Source organism: Petromyzon marinus, chromosome 47, assembly GCF_048934315.1.
Source record: "Petromyzon marinus isolate PM22_M1 ecotype Great Lakes invasive population chromosome 47, UKy_Petmar_22M1.pri1.0, whole genome shotgun sequence".
NCBI classification, from domain to species: domain Eukaryota; kingdom Metazoa; phylum Chordata; class Hyperoartia; order Petromyzontiformes; family Petromyzontidae; genus Petromyzon; species Petromyzon marinus.
Window position 1 is genome coordinate 10,256,471 of NC_133713.1, and position 18,996 is coordinate 10,275,466.

General features: G+C 48.4%; 1 protein-coding gene across 1 annotated transcript; it reads right to left on the reverse strand.

Moving 5' to 3' along the window:
* Positions 1 to 1,652: 1,652 nt before the first annotated feature.
* On the reverse strand, positions 1,653 to 18,907 carry ZRSR2 (zinc finger CCCH-type, RNA binding motif and serine/arginine rich 2). The gene is made up of 12 exons (XM_032971843.2): positions 18,835 to 18,907; positions 16,551 to 16,630; positions 14,543 to 14,624; positions 13,819 to 13,927; positions 12,980 to 13,066; positions 11,246 to 11,284; positions 10,676 to 10,800; positions 9,038 to 9,251; positions 7,640 to 7,695; positions 5,389 to 5,498; positions 4,024 to 4,978; positions 1,653 to 3,444 (listed from the first exon to the last, which is right to left on the reverse strand). Exons 1-12 carry the CDS (start codon positions 18,897 to 18,899, stop codon positions 3,279 to 3,281), a joined length of 2,088 nt encoding a protein of 695 aa, XP_032827734.1. The 5' UTR covers positions 18,900 to 18,907; the 3' UTR covers positions 1,653 to 3,278.
* Positions 18,908 to 18,996: the final 89 nt, after the last annotated feature.

Below are 18,996 nucleotides of genomic sequence, written 5' to 3' on the forward strand. Positions count from 1 at the left end.
TTGCGCTTCTGCGGCCGTCTGGAACGCTCTTCCTTCCGACATTAGGACGCCACTAAAGCTATGCACTTCTAAGTCTAAATCGAAAACACATTTCATTTCGAACTGCGTTTGGTGCTTAGTTGGTTGTCCTTCCCGCCCGCGCACCTCCGATTAGCACGGTTGGCTACATACGGCGCGAAAGAAGTTCAACATACACTGTATTATATACACGGGCAGGAAATTGATCCGTCTATTCCCGTCACACCTGCCACTTTGTTTGAGGTACCCAACGGTGTTAAGCCGAGCTGTCGGCCTTTCGCCAGATTGTAATTATGAGACCGACTACCGGGAATGTTTGGAAATTGTGTTACAAGTGTGTGAGCAGCAGAACATCAAGAGGAGAGCGAAACGTCCACGTTAACGGGTTTTCAGTTGAGCGGCCAAATGTAACATTTGATGTTGTGAAACACAAACCCCGTCACATTGGGGAGCGATGTAAATCGTGGCATAATTACAAATGTTACGCCGAGGCTTAATGTCAGCGTGATGTTGTGGACACAAAAAGAATGGCTCTTTCAAACATAAAGCAAAGATTCCCCGTGTAGCCTTTAACACTGTCGAAGCAAGTGCTGTTAGCGAGCACCTATTAAAGCCGGCACAGCACGCCACGGGGTGGTTGGCCAACACCACGCCCGGCCGCCTTTGTCTGCCTAGTGGCAATGTTTACACACTGCACCAAATACTCATTTGAGGCTGAGTCGACCTAGGGGAGGCCCAGGACGGGTTCAGATAATCGCCACTATGGTGTTAGCCGTGAGCGCGAATCGAACTCGGGCCTCCGGATTCGCAGCGCAGTGCATTAACCGCTACACTACGGCTCCCCCACACACAAACACCACCACCACACCTACATCTGTCCGCCAGCAATGGGTGAAGACACGACCTGTGCTTTTCATGCTGTTTTTGTTTTGCTGGAAAACGAACCTCGGTCAGGCTACAATAAAATTTCCCGCAATAAACAAACCCGATTCCAGAAGCTAATGCGGACTTTGACCCTCAAGTCTTGGGATGGGCAGCAAACCGTACATTCCAAGTGTTATATAAACTGCGGGGATACGAAATGGGCTGCAGAGGGCAGCCTACGGATGTTCGTCCAACTTCTATTTGCTTCATTGATGTAATGTACATTATTTTTATTTTATTCGTTTTGTTTTTGTAATTTTGCTGCACCCAGGTCACTTTTGCAAATGAGACTATCCCAGTCTCTTGAGTAATTCCCAACAAAAACTGGACATGTGCATCTAAATCCATTATTTGTACATAACCCATACACCCGAGTTGGCATTCTCGACCATGACGAACATCAGTGGTAAGGTCCACCTGAACAAGACCTGGGTTCCCCACTCGCCAACTTAAACTGGCCGATGTAGCAAAGTTCCAATCCAATGTGCCACGGTGGGGCTTTCATTTGCCAGTGGATTGACAAAGGGCTGAACGTTAAACTGATTGAAATATTCGCAAAATAAAAATGCAATTCAATGAAGCTCAACTTGTGCTGAACTCTGGCTTTGTGCAAGGACACAAAAGTGGCCACCTCTTTATGGTAACGTCCCGTGATCTTGTTTCAAGTCAGCGAGTCAGGCGATGTGCATGGTGGTGAAATTGAGAGCGTATAATATCTAGAGGCTTTAATCGTAAACGAGTCGGACATTCTTTCTGAACACAATGGAAATAGATTAATCCAGTGGAAAGTTTTTCTCGTTGTAAACTTTGCCATTTGTAAAAAAAACACATTAATGGCAGTCACAAAAAATACACAAATAAAAAACTTATTACACAATTTGTACAACCTTTAAATTATAACAGCCACATTCAGTTATTGACCGAGAATAATATTACAATGTCATCATGCACAACCCGCAGAGCATTTATCTACAGAAGTGGATGAAAAACGAATTCTATCGCGATGTCAAACTTTACATCAACCTTAATGGGACCCAGAAACAAACCAAGAATCTCACAGGACTTCGACCATACCACTGTGGTGACACAGCAACGCACTTTTCCTGTTTAATGCACCACAAATTGTGTCAAATACTTAGTTACTGCAGTGTGGGACTTACATACCTGGCATCATTTGCGATTCACAACCTAGGTAACGATGTATCAATTAATCGATTCAAATGATACGAAGGGGTTCGCAATGCATGGATCCAATTGTACGTGTATGAATATATGATTGGTTCACAGGTCAGAGTGCAGAGTTGACACCAAGTTGGAATCTCGGCAGTCAATTAGCGCAGTTGACTACGTACAGTCGTTATTAAACCGGATTTTTCCAGTGTAGCGGGTTGAGAGAGTCTCAGCCCGGTCACCGATGACTGCACAAAAAAATCACGTGACATTTGATTCTGCACTTTATTTGGCAAAAATTTCATTTGTAAGAAAATAAATAAATCAGTTTGACTCGTCATGCGATACAGACTTTACATTCTGTGTGTCAAAGGTGGATGGAGAAAGTGTTGCCCCCTGATGTGTGGGCCAGAGATCACGAGAGGAGATCTGAGAACGAGATCCAGCTCCCCTAACAAGGGTGTCACTGCTTCGAGGGATTCACACGGATGCCGTCATCTAGTGGCGCGACACCCTTAGCACAATGGGGATAATAAAACTGTGGAAGACTGTACCGTAAGTTTACGTTACATTGGGTTCCTGGCACGAATGGGAAACGAGAGAATATGATGAACGAAACAGAATGAGAATGAATTTTGACTTAAAATGTGAGAGGATGGTTATAACATTGGAAAGATGTCATCAACCACTTTGGGTCATGACTTGACTTGTGTTTTATTGTTAATCAACCTCCACCGTCAGCAGTGCGGCGTGTAGAGTGGGGTGCAGTGATTTCCTGGCGGGCCTTTGCTGAATTGGCATTGCTGCTGCATTGGCATTGCTGCCCTGCCCATGCTGCTGGTGCTGCTGAGACACTTGGGCTACGCCCATCTCCAAACCTTTATAAACAGTTTGCCTTTAGAGGCTAACCCCTTTTCCTGATGACGACCGCTTGTGGTGCGATCGAAACATCGTGGTATTTTTACTCACTTTATTTTTGTAATTTTTTTTTCTATCCACGTGACTTTACCGAAAGAACCAAGGAATAACAATGCCATCAAGGGCCAAAACGAATTAAGGACCGCTTCTTGATTTGAATCGTGCGGAGGAAGGTGGGGTGGTGGACTCCTTACACACCGAGTCACCAAGCACTGCCCGCGAAGTGGCCGATCAACAACGATGGGACATCAACTCTCAAGGATCCACTGCACGGTGTCATCCACTTCCCGGCTCACATCCTCTTCCTGCCGCGCCTTCTCCACGACCTGCGATCTCTCGCATCCCGTGGCGTCTTCCGGCGACGTCCTGTTCACTCCCACATCGGCCGCTCCGTCGTCCCCCGAGACGCCATCCCTGCGCGAACAACAGCCGGCACAAGAGATCGTGTGGGCAAGTTTGGAGGGAGGGAGGGAGGTGGGGTGTGGGGGTGAACCGTCACAGCCACGGTCCATCCAAAGCTGGGCGAAGGCCTTTCAAATTCAGACTCAGGATGCAACAGTGTCTCGGTGCACAAGCCGATTACATCGTTTCAGAATCAGAATATTTATACAGGAGGAATCTGATGAGCTATGAAGCTTTAAGTCAAAATATCAGAGATGTTTCGTCTCCGGGGTGGACACTCACCCGGGAGTGTCCCTCATTTGGCTGCCATTCTGTTGTTAGTCTCTAACATTGCCTTCATCTCTTCGAACAGTGTGATGTCTTTGTCTTGCTTATGTTGTTGCGTTTGCTGTCTCTCCATGTAATGCCACCATCTTAAACATAGGCTAATAATTATGCAAATACTGTAGTAACTAACCATTTAAAGCGATTCTTTCACTCAAAAGTGAAACAAGTGACATTAATTAAATCCACATGCCATCCTCTCTCCACTGCAAAGTGAATCAGTCCCCATTGCCTTCACATTAACCTCCCCCATATTCTCCCACTCACCTGCAGTTCAGGCGCAGTGGTGCCTCCTCCTCCTCCTCCACCGCATGTTCCTCATCACCGTTGTTACCGCTACCGTTTCCACCGCAACCGTTGGTGGTGGGTGCGCTACCGCCCGGAAGCAGCCCGTCATCCGAGACGGTCTCTGGCGGGTCGACCTTGGCCGGCTCCTGCGGCGTCTCCGTGCCGATCGACGTCTCTTCAACTCCGCTCGGCACCTCGCTCCTGCGCTTGTGCCGACTTTCTTCCCGCCGCTCTTCCTCCTCGCCCTCCTCCTTTGTCCTTTTCTTCTTCGCTTTCTTCTTCTTCGTCTTCGTCGTTTGGTCGTCCTTCCGGGACTCCCTGCTCCCCGAGCGTCGCCTGTCCCTCTTCTCACCGTGGTGCCGTGAGGAGCCGTCCCGGCGCGTCCCCGGCGACCTCCTCTTGCTGCCACTACTGGGTGACCTCTCTGACCTCTCCGACCTCTCCATCCTCTCCGACCTCTCCGTCCTCTCCGACCTCTCCGACCTCTCCGACCTCTCCGTCCTCTCCGACCTCTCCGACCTCTCCGTCCTCTCCGACCTCTCCGATCGCCCCCAGCTCCTCGACCTCGCGCGTCGCTCCGCGGGCGACCGCTCGCTCCTGCGCTCGCTCCAGCGCGATCTCCCGTCGTCCCTCCTCGTCGTCCGCTCCGCGCTGGGCAACGTCCGGCCGCCCCTCCGCAGCGAGGAGGACGACGACGAAGCGGCGGCGGCGGAGGAGCCCCTCTCCGCGCTGCGGGAGCGGTGGCGTCGTTGCCGGTCGTGCCGATCGGAAGGCGGGGTGCGGTCGCGGCGGCTGCTGGTGCCTCCTCTGTGGGATTCGGGAGATCGTGGCTCAATGTCGCGGTCCGCCTCCCAGAACTCGTTGCCTGGATTCTGGAACACGTGCAGGAAGTTGCAGCTCTTCCCCTTGGGGCAGCGGCGGCGGTCGTAGAGCCCTGAGGAATAAACGAGATTTGCCGCGTTTACCGGTTCACTTTTGTTTGCACTGATCACTGTCATTCCACAACCAGGCGTGTTCGTCAGACATCATATTGCCTCTCGTGGTGTTCTGCGCAGGCGCACTTTTCTTCACAGTCAGTACGACGTGAATGCCCCCTGTGCTTGTCTCAGTACAATATCCAGCATGCATCTCAATTCTCCTTTGCAAATATTTTGTTCCAATTTTTTTGTCAAAGGGGGCCACGTGTCTGGTCCATGTGTCATGGCATCCTCGCCAACCTTTAAAATTCAAGTCTCCCTTGAAAAATACTGATCTCGAACAGCTCTTAACCTGTTCTGCGGTTCACCAGTCCGACTATTACATAAGTGAAGGTGCCTGGTGCCTTAAAGTCGTGCGTTCTCCTACCACAGATGGCCGATTTCCAGCGTGAGACGGGGCAGAACTCGCAGTTGATTTGGCGGCCTGCATACCAGCGACCGTTGAACATCTGGAAGGCCTGCATGGCCTCCTCCTCCCTGCCATGGGAAGCGCAAATGTAGAGAATTAAGCTCTCTCTAGGGATGGCACAGAGCCACAACGGAGCGATCCATTGCTGAGTGAAGACCGCCCCAAGCCGTCGTAATCCATGACACTGTGATTAAACAATCTCGCTCACGCACACAAAAGCCATTTTCATATCTTCATCGTTATGGTTGACGACATCTCATGCACTGTAACCCTCGTAAAAAAATTATTCAATATGCCAACAGAGAATAAACTTGCGTTACTATTATGGATTAACTCGAGTGAAAACTGGCCAAATTCATCAAAATATTTCCAAAAATCTGGAGACAACCAGAGCAAGTTTCAGACTCTTTGCAGATATATGAACGTTTCATGTATATACAGTGAGGGAAAAAAGTATTTGATCCCCTGCTGATTTTGTACGTTTGCCCACTGACAAAGAAATGATCAGTCTATAATTTTAATGGTAGGTTTATTTGAACAGTGAGAGACAGAATAACAACAAAAAAATCCAGAAAAACGCATGTCAAAAATTTTATAAATTGATTTGCATTTTAATGAGGGAAATAGGCATTTGACCCCCTCTCAATCAGAAAGATTTCTGGCTCCCAGGTGTCTCTTATACAGGTAACGAGCAGAGATTAGGAGAACACTCTTGAAGGGAGTGCTCCTAATCTCAGCTTGTTACCTGTATAAAAGACACCAGTCCACAGAAACAATCAATCAGATTCAAACTCTCCATCATGGCCAAGACCAAAGAGCTCTCCAAGGATGTCAGGGACAAGATTGTAGAACTACACAAGGCTGGAATGGGCTATAAGACCATTGCCAAGCAGCTTGGTGAGAAGGTGACAACAGTTGGTGCGATTATTCGCAAATGGAAGAAACACAAAAGAACTGTCAATCTCCCTCGGCCTGGGGCTCCATGCAAGATCTCACCTCGTGGAGTTGCAATGATCATGAGAACGGTGAGGAATCAGCCCAGAACTACACGGGAGGATCTTGTCAATGATCTCAAGGCAGCTGGGACCATAGTCACCAAGAAAACAATTGGTAACACACTACGCCGTGAAGGACTGAAATCCTGCAGCGCCCGCAAGGTCCCCCTGCTCAAGAAAGCACATATACATGCCCGGCTGAAGTTTGCCAATCAACATCTGAATGATTCAGAGGACAACTGGGTGAAAGTGTTGTGGTCAGATGAGACCAAAATGGAGCTCTTTGGCATCAACTCAACTCGCCGTGTTTGGAGGAGGAATGCTGCCTATGACCCCAAGAACACCATCCCCACTGTCAAACATGGAGGTGGAAACATTATGCTTTGGGGGTGTTTTTCTGCTAAGGGGACAGGACAACTTCACCGCATCAAACGGACGATGGACGGGGCCATGTACCGTCAAATCTTGGGTGAGAACCTCCTTCCCTCAGCCAGGGCATTGAAAATGGGTCGTGGATGGGTATTCCAGCATGACAATGACCCAAAACACACGGCCAAGGCAACAAAGGAGTGGCTCAAGAAGAAGCACATTAAGGTCCTGGAGTGGCCTAGCTAGTCTCCAGACCTTAATCCCATAGAAAATCTGTGGAGGGAGTTGAAGGTTCGAGTTGCCAAACGTCAGCCTCGAAACCTTAATGACTTGGAGAAGATCTGCAAAGAGGAGTGGCACACAATCCCTCTTGAGATGTGTGCAAACCTGGTGGCCAACTACAAGAAACGTCTGACCTCTGTGATTGCCAACAAGGGTTTTACCACTAAGTACTAAGTCATGTTTTGCAGAGGGGTCAAATACTTATTTCCCTCATTAAAATGCAAATAAATTTATAACATTTTTGACATGCGTTTTTCTGGATTGTTGTTGTTATTCTGTCTCTCACTGTTCAAATAAACCTACAAATTAAAATTATAGACTGATCATTTCTTTGTCAATGGGCAAACGTACAAAATCAGCAGGGGATCAAATACTTTTTTCCCTCACTGTACGTTGAACTTCTTTCGCACCGTACGTAGCCAGCCGTGTTAATCAGAGGTGCGGAGGAAGGACAACAAACAAAACAGGATCTCTGATAAGGCAACTTGATTTGCGTTGCTCCCTGCTTTACGAGGACTCTCTCCGGCGGGAAGCCGGGTGACGACCAGTGGTGGAGCACTCACGTCTCGTACTGAACGTAGACGTTCCCTCGGAGGTGCGGCTCGAAGTTGCAGCTGACCTGCACACGGCAGAAGAAGCGCAAACCCGGTCGAACAGTTGCGTCGAGGAAACGGTCACTCGGCTCACCGATGGTCGGGTAGCCCAGAGGTCAGAGCATTGAGCTAGCACCGCTAACAGTCTGGGGTTTCAATCCAGGCAGCTGCGAGCGATTAAACTGGGTTCTCATGAGTGTACGGTCTCAGCATGGTCACCAATTACACATGTTGGCAACATTTCAACTCGAAAGAATAAAAAATAGTAAAATATCAGTTCCATTGCCAAGGCTTAGTTGCTCTCAAGAGAGACCCAAGGACCTGTGCAGATAATCGCCACGGAATTTAACGCGTATAACCAGGTTAGTAGCGCAGTGCGCTGACGACTGCACTACCGTTCCCCACATTGTATAATGAATCCGACAACTAGAGTTTAATTCTTGGCCACGGCTAACATCAGTGGTGAATATCAGAATCATTGCTGGGCCTCTCCGAGGTCACCTCAGCCTTAAATAAGTGCCTGTCGTGGAAGCTTTAGCACTGGGGCTACAAGGGCAGCCAGGCATGATGCTGGACACAACACCCCTTTGTGCGTTGTGCTGATCTTCACAGCTGCTCGTTCATAGCACTTGCCCCTTCAGCCTGTCAAAGGCTATCGGGGGAATCTTTGTCTATGGCATGACATGCACAAAGATCCCCCCCATATAGCCTGTAACAGACTGTTGGGGCAAGTGCTGTTAGCGAGCACCTATGAGGGCCGGCACGGCACACGAGTGGGAGGTTGGCAAGCACCACGCCCGGCCGTCTTTGTCTCCCATGTGGAAATGGTTACACACCGCACCAGGTACTCATTTGAGGGTGAGTCGACCTAGGGGAGGCCAAGGACCGGTTCAGATAACCGTCAAAGGTGTTGGTGGCCGTGAGCCGGAATCGAACTCGGGTCGCTGGATTTGTAGTGCAGCGCGCTAACCACTACACTACTGCTCCCGTCTCACCGTACACCAACACCAAAAGTCATTCTCCACTAAGTGGCGGTGACGTCACCACAGCGCTTGTGCCATGCTAGGTGCACTCTGACGCCACGTGAAGTGTCGAAGGCCCGCTGGCAGGAGGTCACGGAACAGACCCAGGTGCCATGGGTTGACTAAGACACCAAAGATAAAGATCCCCCGTATAACCTTAACAAGACTGTTGGGGGCAAGTGCCGTAAGCGAGCACCTCTGAAGGCCGGCAACGGCGCACGAGGGGGTGGGGTGGCTATCACCGACCGTGCACACCACAAGCGCACACGCAAGCGCACACACAAGTGCGCGCAACCGCGAGCCCGCGGGACGGAACTTCAAACCCGCCGGCGCCGCCCGCTCGCACCTTGAACTGGCGCACGCGGCCCGGGCGGCGTAGCTCGGGCAGCGCGTCGCGGTAGAAGTCACGGAACTGGCGGCGGAGGTCGTCGTCGCCAAGCTCCAGGCCGGCGTCCGAGTCGTAGTCGTCGCAGCGAGCCTGATCCAGGCCGAAAGGCGCGAACATCGAGCGGAGCAGCAGCGTCGCGCTGCGCGACGGGCGCACGTGCAGGCGCGAGCACCTGCGGGTGGTGGCGGGCGGGCGGGTTAACGGGAGGAACTCGGTTACGAACATCAATACAGGCAACTGCCGCGCTGTAACGGTTAGCACACTGGACTCGCGATCCAGAGGTTACCGGCGTGATACGATCCATCGCCGGGGCGCAGCTGTTGAAACAATTAGAATAATTTCTAAGGCGCATTTCATCCAAGGATCCCAAGGCGCCATGGATGGAAAGCAGGAAATAAGACAGCCAGCGTAAACGACTAAAACTATGGGGGAAAAGTCTTTTTAAAGAGGTGAGTTTTTAGGGCAGATTAAAATAGCACTAAAGATTCTGATTGTCTTATTATCAGAGGCAACGCGTTTCATAGTCTTGGGGCTGCACTGACAAAAGTACGATCAACCCAGGAATGGAGCCTTGACCTCAGAATACTAAGAAGAAGGAGATCAGAAGAGCTCAAGGACGTCTTTGGTGGTGTATATAAGTGGATCCGTTCCTGTAAGTAATTGTTTCTTAAATTGCCAGAGTAAAATTCTTGGCCGTGGCTAACATCATTGGTGAATATCAGAATCATTGCTGGGCCTCTCCACCCCTCCCACCCCCCGACTTGTCCACCCAGCAGTGTATATCCGAACAGCTCAGACAGTTGATCAGCAGGTCATGTGTGGTGGGGTAAAGTGTGGGTACACCCACATTTTGTTCGAAGCCAGCGTGGAAGAGCAGGCCAAATATCCTCTGGAGGGGCTCTCTACAGCTCCCCTTTAATGGAAGCTCTTTTGCCTGCAGTCGTGTGAGCAAGCAATTGCAGGGCTGCGCCTTTACCCTTTTCTGCTATCAATGCCTATGACCAAGTCGCCTGCAATGCTGTCTCACGTCAACTGTCAGGCGCTAAGCATCCAGCGCTGCGCTGTGGATGGGCGACCACCCTGCACAAAACTCGAACTGTAGGCTGCTGTGGGGGCTGCATTGGTAGCGGCGAGCAGTGCCCTTAACTCAGGAAAAGCTTCAACGGGCTCAGGATTCGTTGATGGGGGGGGTCCTGCATTGAGGTAGGAATCAAGAAGAAGGTGGATAAAGTGTCACACAACTGGGGCTCTCGATTTTGATTTACGACTTGATGTTTTTTTGCCCTCGTTGTGTACGTGGCATGCGGCTACAGGATATGCATTCATCCAAAACAATAGATCATTGCCACAAGTGATTCTCACAACCAAATTTAGGAATTAAGATACGAGAGGCTTACAACTGTGCCCCAAAATGACTCGACTGCAATTACATAAAACGACCATCACCCCCACCCCCCTTACTGCGAAAACTGGAGAGGGCCCCTCCAGAAGATGAGTGATGAGACTTAGGGAGACTTTCCTGCGCAAACAAGCGCAACACAATGAATCCACATCGCGTTGCGTTATTGCCCGAAGCGTGGGGCGGGCGTGGGAGACCTGTCTCCGAAGCGGCAGGCACCGGTCTTGAGGAAGAAGGGGCAGTGTGCGCGGTCCCTCTCCGTGCCATAGTCCCTGGGAGCGTCCGGGTTGCGCCAGTCCTCGCCCGTGCTCCGCCCCTTCGCCTGCACGTCATCAACGTTAACATCGTCAACAACGTCAACGCCAAGTGTGGTGGCGGGCACCAAGACGACACAAAGCAGCATTCACCCCCCCGGCGCCAACCCCCTACGTCCCCTTCCTTTCTCGAAGCTCCCACACAAGCCCCCAAAGCGAGTCCCCTTCCAAGAGGTTCCTCCAGGCAAAGCCGCTGAGTGAGCTCCCTTCCTCATATTAGTTTCATGCAGTAACCTGCAAGTTTCTCCACTAAAGCAGAGACCTGGGTAACAAAACCGAATTTGCATTAATATAGGATCTAAAGTCAACCGCATCTCAAGATGAACACCCCACATAATTGGCGGGGTCCATAATTGGGGGTGTCCGTCGAGGAAGACAGACCACAGATAATTTGGGGGGAAAATTCCAGCAAAGGAAGAGCGCAAGTGGAATGTCATTGGACTGAAAACCCACCTGTCTATCCGAGTCCTCCAGCAGTTTGTGTATGGCCTCCTGCGGGGCGAGGAGGTAGTAAACGCAAGTACGCACGCGCACACACGTGCACACACATGTGCGCGCTCACGCACACACGTGCACACACGTGTGCGTGCTCACGCACACACGCACGCAGTGCAGGGGGTGTGCGGTGCGAGGTGAAGCGTGGCGGCGCGCGTCTTGCGGGCGGGCGATGGGGCGACGCCGCTCCGTCTGCCGGGAACACAGCGTTGTCTGCAGGCTGAGGTTAAGTGCAGGGCAGTGATGTCACGCGGCCTCGACACTTTTACTTAAGAGGGACTATCACCACCACCACCACCACCTTCCAGCTCGTTAAAGACAACTCAACCGACTACACGCTTCAACGCCCAACTCAAAAACACACACATTCCCCTTGTCCGGAAGTCACGCACAAAAGCTGTGGTGCAGGATGTGTGCGCATGCGTTTGAATCTTCCTTTATATAGAATGTTATAGCACGCTAGTGCTTTTACTGCCGTTTTAAAACGGCGTCAATGGAGCGGCGTAACTATAACGGTAACATTAAAGCCTTTAATTCTCATTAACACAGTTTCCAATTGATATCACACAGGAACGAAAGACACACAGCCTCGGTCCATATCTGCAGAATAAGAGGGGTTTGTATTTTTCGGGTTATGTCTTAATTAAAACCTCCAACCCTTTAAATGCCAAACCCTCTGCAACAGATAACATACTCTTGCTCAAAACACACAAAACAAATCTATCGAAGGCAACTGCGTTTGGAAACAAATCGTGCCGCGTGCTTAAAAGATACTCGTTGGAAAAGCAGTCCCGCTTGTGGGGGTGTGCAGCCATAGCCTTCACGTAGCCTGGGGTTAAGGAATATGACTTTGCAAGCTGCAATGATGACGTGTCGCGTCCCCATCACGGTCGCACGGCCCAGCGGCAGCGCGTTCGCGGCATGTCGCAGAGGTTCTGCCGTTGGACGGCGAAAAGCCGCCCTGGGTGCATTAACCGCGGCGTAACTACGCGCCGCCGGCTTCCGAGCGAACATTCACGATGCCCCGGCGTCATTTGAAATGAGTAGGACACTGTGTGCCGGCGTTACGGTTCCAAATTTGAAGAACAAAAAAAAAATACCCGCAAATTACTCAATTGGATTGCACGTGCAAAATCATTGCCCCTGGCTGGATGACTGATGCCCATTTGCAGGCGAGGTGCCGAGTCACCTTGGGCAGCACAGGGGCAACTGCCACTGGTGGTGCCCTGCGAACGTCTGAGATCAAATGTGATGCTGCAATCGGAAGTGATGGGCAGTAGATGGCAGAGGAGCAATAGATATTCGCTGTACTTCTATGCTCACCACCTTCACCAACCCTCACTGACCAGCGGGATGAAGTGCGGTCAAACAACCCCCCAACGACCCGCACGGCATGGGGAGGACCACAAGTAATAGCGAGTCGACAAAAGAGCTGTACATGAACACCAGTTTCCTCCCACACACCAAACACAAATTATTTGAAAAGGCATTGGTTAAAATATCACACGGGAGCCCCAGATAAAGCCATATGTAGTTGTACACACAACACTCCTGGCTCTGGTTATTCACACCTTTGGCAACCTATGAAACACGATTTTGCCTGTTTGGCAAATAAACGATGAACCGATGCTTGCTTTTTCTGTAGAGAGGATATCAAAGTTTTGTTTGTTATCCTCCCCATAAGCGCGTCACCTCTCTCGTCCTGCGCTCCGCCTCTTTCTTCTCCTTCTCCTCCTTTTCCTTCGCCTGCTGATTCTCCCACTCCTCTTTAATCTTCCGCTGTTCAGAAATCACGCGCAAGCACAAACGTACAGTTACCACCCTCTCGATTTGCCGTGGCTGGACTATCCAGGTTGGTGGATTAACCGTGTTTGTGAACAAAAAAAAGTGTCATGGCATGTCTTTAAGTGCGCGCCGGTTTAAATGTTAGCCGCTGTGCCCATGTGACCGCAAAATGTCGGTAACCGGATTACTTTAAGACGCAATAATAAGAGACGACGTGTTCTTCCTCCTAACAAATAAACTCCACGCATTGTCAACAACAAACCTCTCTGGCCTTTATGCGCTGTGGAAAAAGGCCATTGCCTGAAACGTTGCCTAGTACAGTATATGCTTGTTCTTTTTAAGGCCACAGCGTTGATTTATTAAGGTGATGAGTTGTATTGTTCTTCTTGCTTGTGGAACCACGGCCAATGCAACGTCACCAAATCTTGCATTCTACTCTTACGTAGGTATACTATACATGGGTTTTAGAGCCTCAAGTACACGCTTTGCATTATCCACGTTATTTTTATTTGGGCCACTCCTCCCCCTACGACCCTAGATAAGTGAGAGTGAACTATTAACACTCACACTCCCCTCTTCCCATCCTCGCCCCCATATGATGTACTGTCACAATTCGGTATCACGATTCCAATTCAATACGGATTCAATTATTTGTCTTTCTCGGTTATTTTCTGCCTCGATTGCTGCCACCGTTCCAGTCAAGAGAGGAATAAAATGATGACAACGATGATAGCGCTCGCCCAAACCTCCTCCTCTTCGCGACGTCGCCGCTCCTCCTCTGCACGCGCCTGCTGCTGCTGGAACTCTTCCTGAGCTTGCCTCTCACGTTTCTGCCACTCCAAGTGCGCACGCATTCTATGGTGTACACAGTTGACAGGTTAACAAACAAACAAACAACAACAAAAATCACGATTAAAATGCATTGCAGGCTGCAACGAATGAATCAAAAGCCAGGAAATAAAACAAATGTGTGGGAACAATAAAATAAAGCTAGAAAACAAAAAGCTAAAAACTGCATCCGAGCGTAAACGAACCACAGGGCTGTTTAATACGTAGGCTTAACGAACCACAGGGTTTAACAAACCACAGGGCTATTTCAGGGTGTACATTTAAACAATGCCGATGAGCAAATCACTCAGAATGTGCCCGATCTTGTCGGACGTCGGTAACAAAACAGGCGTTTCAGCCTGGATAGTGTCTAGATCGGTGACCACAATGCATCCAACAGGTGTTATAGGCTAAGGTGCTACGATGTGGGTTGCAGAGAGCAGTGCGGAAAATTCCAAACTGTACTGCGATGCTCCCACTTCTGTGCTCACCAACCCACATTGACCAGTGAGGTGAAGTAACCCTCACAACTCCCCCGGTGTGGGGGAAGCCCTCATCTGGCAGTGGATCGACTAAGGGCTTTACAAGTACCTGCTTATACGATGTGCTGTCATTGTCAGAAATACACACGATATTACTTACCCTTCAGCCTCTATTCGCCGCTCCTCCCGCTCCTCCCTCGCCTTTTGCACTTCGTCCAACTCCTCTTCCTCCTCTTCCTCCCCTGTTCAGATAGGGGACGTCAGGGTGGCACAGCCTCGCAGAAAGAAGGACCTGGGTTCGATTCCTGACATGGGCACCTAAGTGCAGCTTATGTTTTATTATCAGAGCATGTTTGTTTGCATGTTCACCACAAGTAAGTGTGGTTAATGCACACATGATTCTTTGCAAAAGGTTTCGATGTGGTGCTTGAACATCTTAACACCTGTTTTATTGCCAGAAAGGGTAAAACCTATTCTTATATTTTCATAGCTTTTATGTTCTCTTATTTTAAATGGGTTTCCTCCCATAGCTAAACACATCCAAACATTGGTAAAACTTCCCATGTAATATTTGAACTAAAGGGTGGCTTTCCTGGGTAAATTAATAATGATAATTTATATTATATATAGGACCTTGATGCCTTGCAATAGATGTCTATTTGGTGTTTGAACATCTTAACGCCTGTGTTATTGCCGGAAAGGGTAAATCCTATTCTTTTTTTCCCTTCATAATTCATTGTTAGAAACTGAGGGATGCAAATACTTACACCCATGCACAATGTACATCTGCTATGGGCCCTCACAACCCACTGCGACTTGTGCCTCGTGCTGTGGGAATCATCTATAGTTGAGTTGACACTGATGGACAGGGCCGGGTAAATGTGGTAAAGTGCTTCGGATTATTGAGAACAAGGGGAAATTGATTCATGTGTCATCTTAGCGGCTAAGCTATCGGCCAACAATGTGAGCCAAATACTTTTTGACCACCCTGAATAACCCGCCTTTTTAGAGTTAGGCTGGGTACATGTGCGTTTCCGTAAAAAGTATAAATGCCACCACTATCCCCATCCATTATTTTGTTATTTTGTACCGTACGGTAAGCATTGGCAAGCGCCTTGGTTAAAAGGCGCTTTATAAATCATAAATAGAATAAACTATGAACTTTAATAAAGACACCAAAGTACAAAAATGTGACTTTATGATCAAAAAATCTAATTACCATTACAGGTTATGACTATTACATCAGTAGCTCTCGGTGATAAGCACTATCAAATGTGTGGGTTTTCACCAGATACTTCAGTTTCCTACCACATAATTAACATCCTTGAAAATGTAATTGGCCAAACATCCCGAGGCCAGACATTCCTGAATAGATTATTGAGACTTAATGAGGCTTTTCTATAATATATAAATGCAAAATATTACTACTATAACCAAGGAGACACTTTGACATTACTGGCGAGCCTTCGTTCATATGGTACTTGTAAAAAAACTAATTCTACTCAAGTGTATGGCGATAAGTTCAGGAGCTAAATGTCATTGTCAAGGTCTGCTGGCCCCAGATGACTTCATGAGTTGGTGTAATGTTGCCATTCTTCTGTTGAAGGAGCACAGTCTACACAATATGGTCCATAGTTTGGGTTGCATGGTCACAATCGCACTCAAGAAATGTGGCTTGTTTTTACATCTCCATTCATGAAGATGTGGTGCCGTATCAGCCTTTTGTTATAATGTGGTTAATGGTACACCAGTGTCTTTGAGGAATGTCAAAGCCAGGACATACGATCTTTGGGTCTGTCTCGAATTAGGTCTTTATTATTTCAGTAAGTGATTAAACATGATAATCCATTTGATGGCATCAGGAGTTGCTGGCAAGTGAGACACCAAACGTCAGCCCCACCGCAATCAGAATCATAATATTTATTAAAACTGGAGGAATCCGATGAGCGATAAAGCATTTTTTTTTACAGATGTCCAGTTGGGGCGAGTAAGAACGTTACAACAAACAATACAAAAACACGATCGTAGTCCAAAGTACAAGAAAGGTAAACATTTCACCCATAACACATACAAATACAAGACCAAACCATCACCATTCTACCAGACAGCGCACGGTGGTATTAACTTATTTTTTAAAAGTGACCTGGCCACCCCACACGACAGCTCACCCTCATTGCGCTGCCTGGCAAGGTCCTGCCGCTTCCTCCGCCGCTTTTCCTTCTTCAGCAAGGCCCGGTAGCTTTTGTGACTGAAAATACAAAAAAAAAACCCTCTAATTGTCTTGCGGAGAATTACACACCTCCGTTCTGTCTCTACATATAAAATACGTTTTTGTCCATTGGCTTATATTTACCAAGTCTTGAAAGCCACTGGGCCGTGGCAGCAGCGACAGACGAGTGAAAGGACCTCTGGTGAGCGAGTGCCTGGGGTGAATCGGTGAGTACCGCACCATCACCAATCGGCCCAAATGCTTCAAGTTGACCTCACATCAAGTGCAGCGAGGTAGGAACAGGTTGTCCATCCGAGGAGACAGGATTCCAACTTATTAAATATAAGAATCAGAATATGTATGTATACTGGAGAATCCGATGTGTCCCGAGGACAACCCTCCGTTCAATGAGTGATCTGGGGGGCTTTTCCAGCGCTGGCCCTAAGCTGTGAAATTCACTTCCATCAAATATTTGATCTGCTCAGTAACTCGGTTTATTTAAAAAAAATGTTTCGTAAAATTGTTTTTACTTAAAGGCCTTTTCTCCTGTTTCATTTGGTAATGTGTTTTGGGAGGTGGGGGGTATTTCTACCTGTGGTTAAATCATGAGCCTGCGTGGCTTAAATAAGGTTTTAGAATTGCGCGAGTTATTTACTTACTTTCAGCTCTGTGCAGCGCCTTGCAATCTCTGGGTGAAACGCACTTTATAAGTGTACATTATTATTAATAATTATTATTAAAGCTCTTTTTCACAGATGTCCATCCAGAAGGGCCGGGTCAGAACATAACAACAATACAAAGACTATCGCAAAGGTAAACAAATCACTTTAAATATATAAATAAATAAAACTTAACTATGTTTATCTAACAAGGTTAAGGCCCACTGAAACTGTGAACGGTGGCTTCGGTCAATCCTGAGGATGTTACGTGTGGATACATAATTCAGGCGACCAAACCCACATCGTTTTTACAAGAGGTGCCCCATGCTGGGTTAACCTGGGCCTGATAACGTTGAACACTCTCAGAAAGGCGCACATGCAGTACACGTCGCAGAACAGCGGAGGGGAGTCCTGTACACCCGATATGTAACTACGGAACTATAAAGCATTCACGCGATCATAACCAACAACCGCCGATGCATCCCAATTCAGCGACATACTGCACCCATGTCACCCCCAAGGTCCCGGCGATGTGGGCATGATGCAGATCTTGTAAAGCATTCCCACAGATTGAGGTTTCGGTCTATGGGTGACCAGATGGATCTCTCGGAGCCTGTGAACATTTTTGTAAATGCGCCTTAAAACCTGTTCATCATGCACGGGTTGTGAATGTTTCGGCTTTGCTCTCCAACACACAACCGGTGTGCTGCACTCGTAATCGAATTGGCATGTTGTGTTTACGTGACAAACCTGACTAATTGGCTATCCAGTGGTGGCGGGTTTAACGACACATTTAGATTTACGCAATCTAACACACACAAAAAACCCCGATTTAAAGCTTTCGTGACTGCAGTAATTCATATTCTTAGCTCTTTCGATAAAGTCACGTTGACTTTATCAGGTGTGGTTTTCACACCTGATGATGACCGTTTGTGTTATGGTCGAAACGTCGTGAGAATGTTATTGTTTTATATATATTTTATTGTTTCCCTTCAACGTGACTTTACCGAGAGAGCTAAGAATACAAAAACCCTCTCTATTATCCAAATACGCTTCCGCTTATTAACACTTTTGGTTCATTTAGTAAATAATTTTTTAAAATGTATTTATATTTTGATGTAAAGCTTTCGTGTCTGCAGGAATTCGCACTCCTTGGGTATTTCGGTAAAGTCACGTAGATATAAAAATACTGTAATAGATCACGACGTTTCGATCACTTCACGGGCGATCGTCTTCAGGTGACTTTACCGAAAGACCCAAGGAGTATTTATATTCGGTTTATGTCGAGTGTCTGCTGCTGCTGTATCCTGTACAGCGCTTTGAGATCCTTGATGAAAAGCGCGAAATAAATGTAGTAATTATTATTGTTGTTATCATCAGCGAGACCAGCCGTGTTCGATCCACTGCTGGATGAAAGGCCTTCTTCGCAGGCCACCGCCGGCCGGCCTGCCAGCTCACCCCGCGCGTCTCGCGCTTAACAAGAACATTCTCAATCGGTGCATTTAGATTCGCGCGACGTTGCAATTATTGCGTGGCGAAGATTTAAACGTCGCAAGTTTTCGAGCTTATCCGAGAAGATTTTACCTTAAGCGGCCAACAACTGCCTCGACTTCTCCCGTATCAGCCGCCATTGATGCTGTCCGCGTCATGTGGCCCCGCCCACAAGCCCCCGCCCCGCCCAGCCCACAAGCCTCCGCCCCGCCCACAAGCCCCCGCCCCGCCCATAAGCCCCCGCCCCTCTACTTA

Excerpts from the sequence above, each read along its gene's own strand:
- ZRSR2 (XM_032971843.2), bottom strand. The coding sequence starts at position 18,899 with ATGACGCGGACAGCATCAATGGCGGCTGATACGGGAGAAGTCGAGGCA. Across the intron at positions 13,067-13,818 it reads GACGTCGCGAAGAGGAGGAG|CGGAAGATTAAAGAGGAGTG; the intron begins GTTTGGGCGAGC and ends ATTTCTGAACAG. Across the intron at positions 5,499-7,639 it reads GTCTACGTTCAGTACGAGAC|GGAGGAGGAGGCCATGCAGG; the intron begins GTGAGTGCTCCA and ends TTCCCATGGCAG.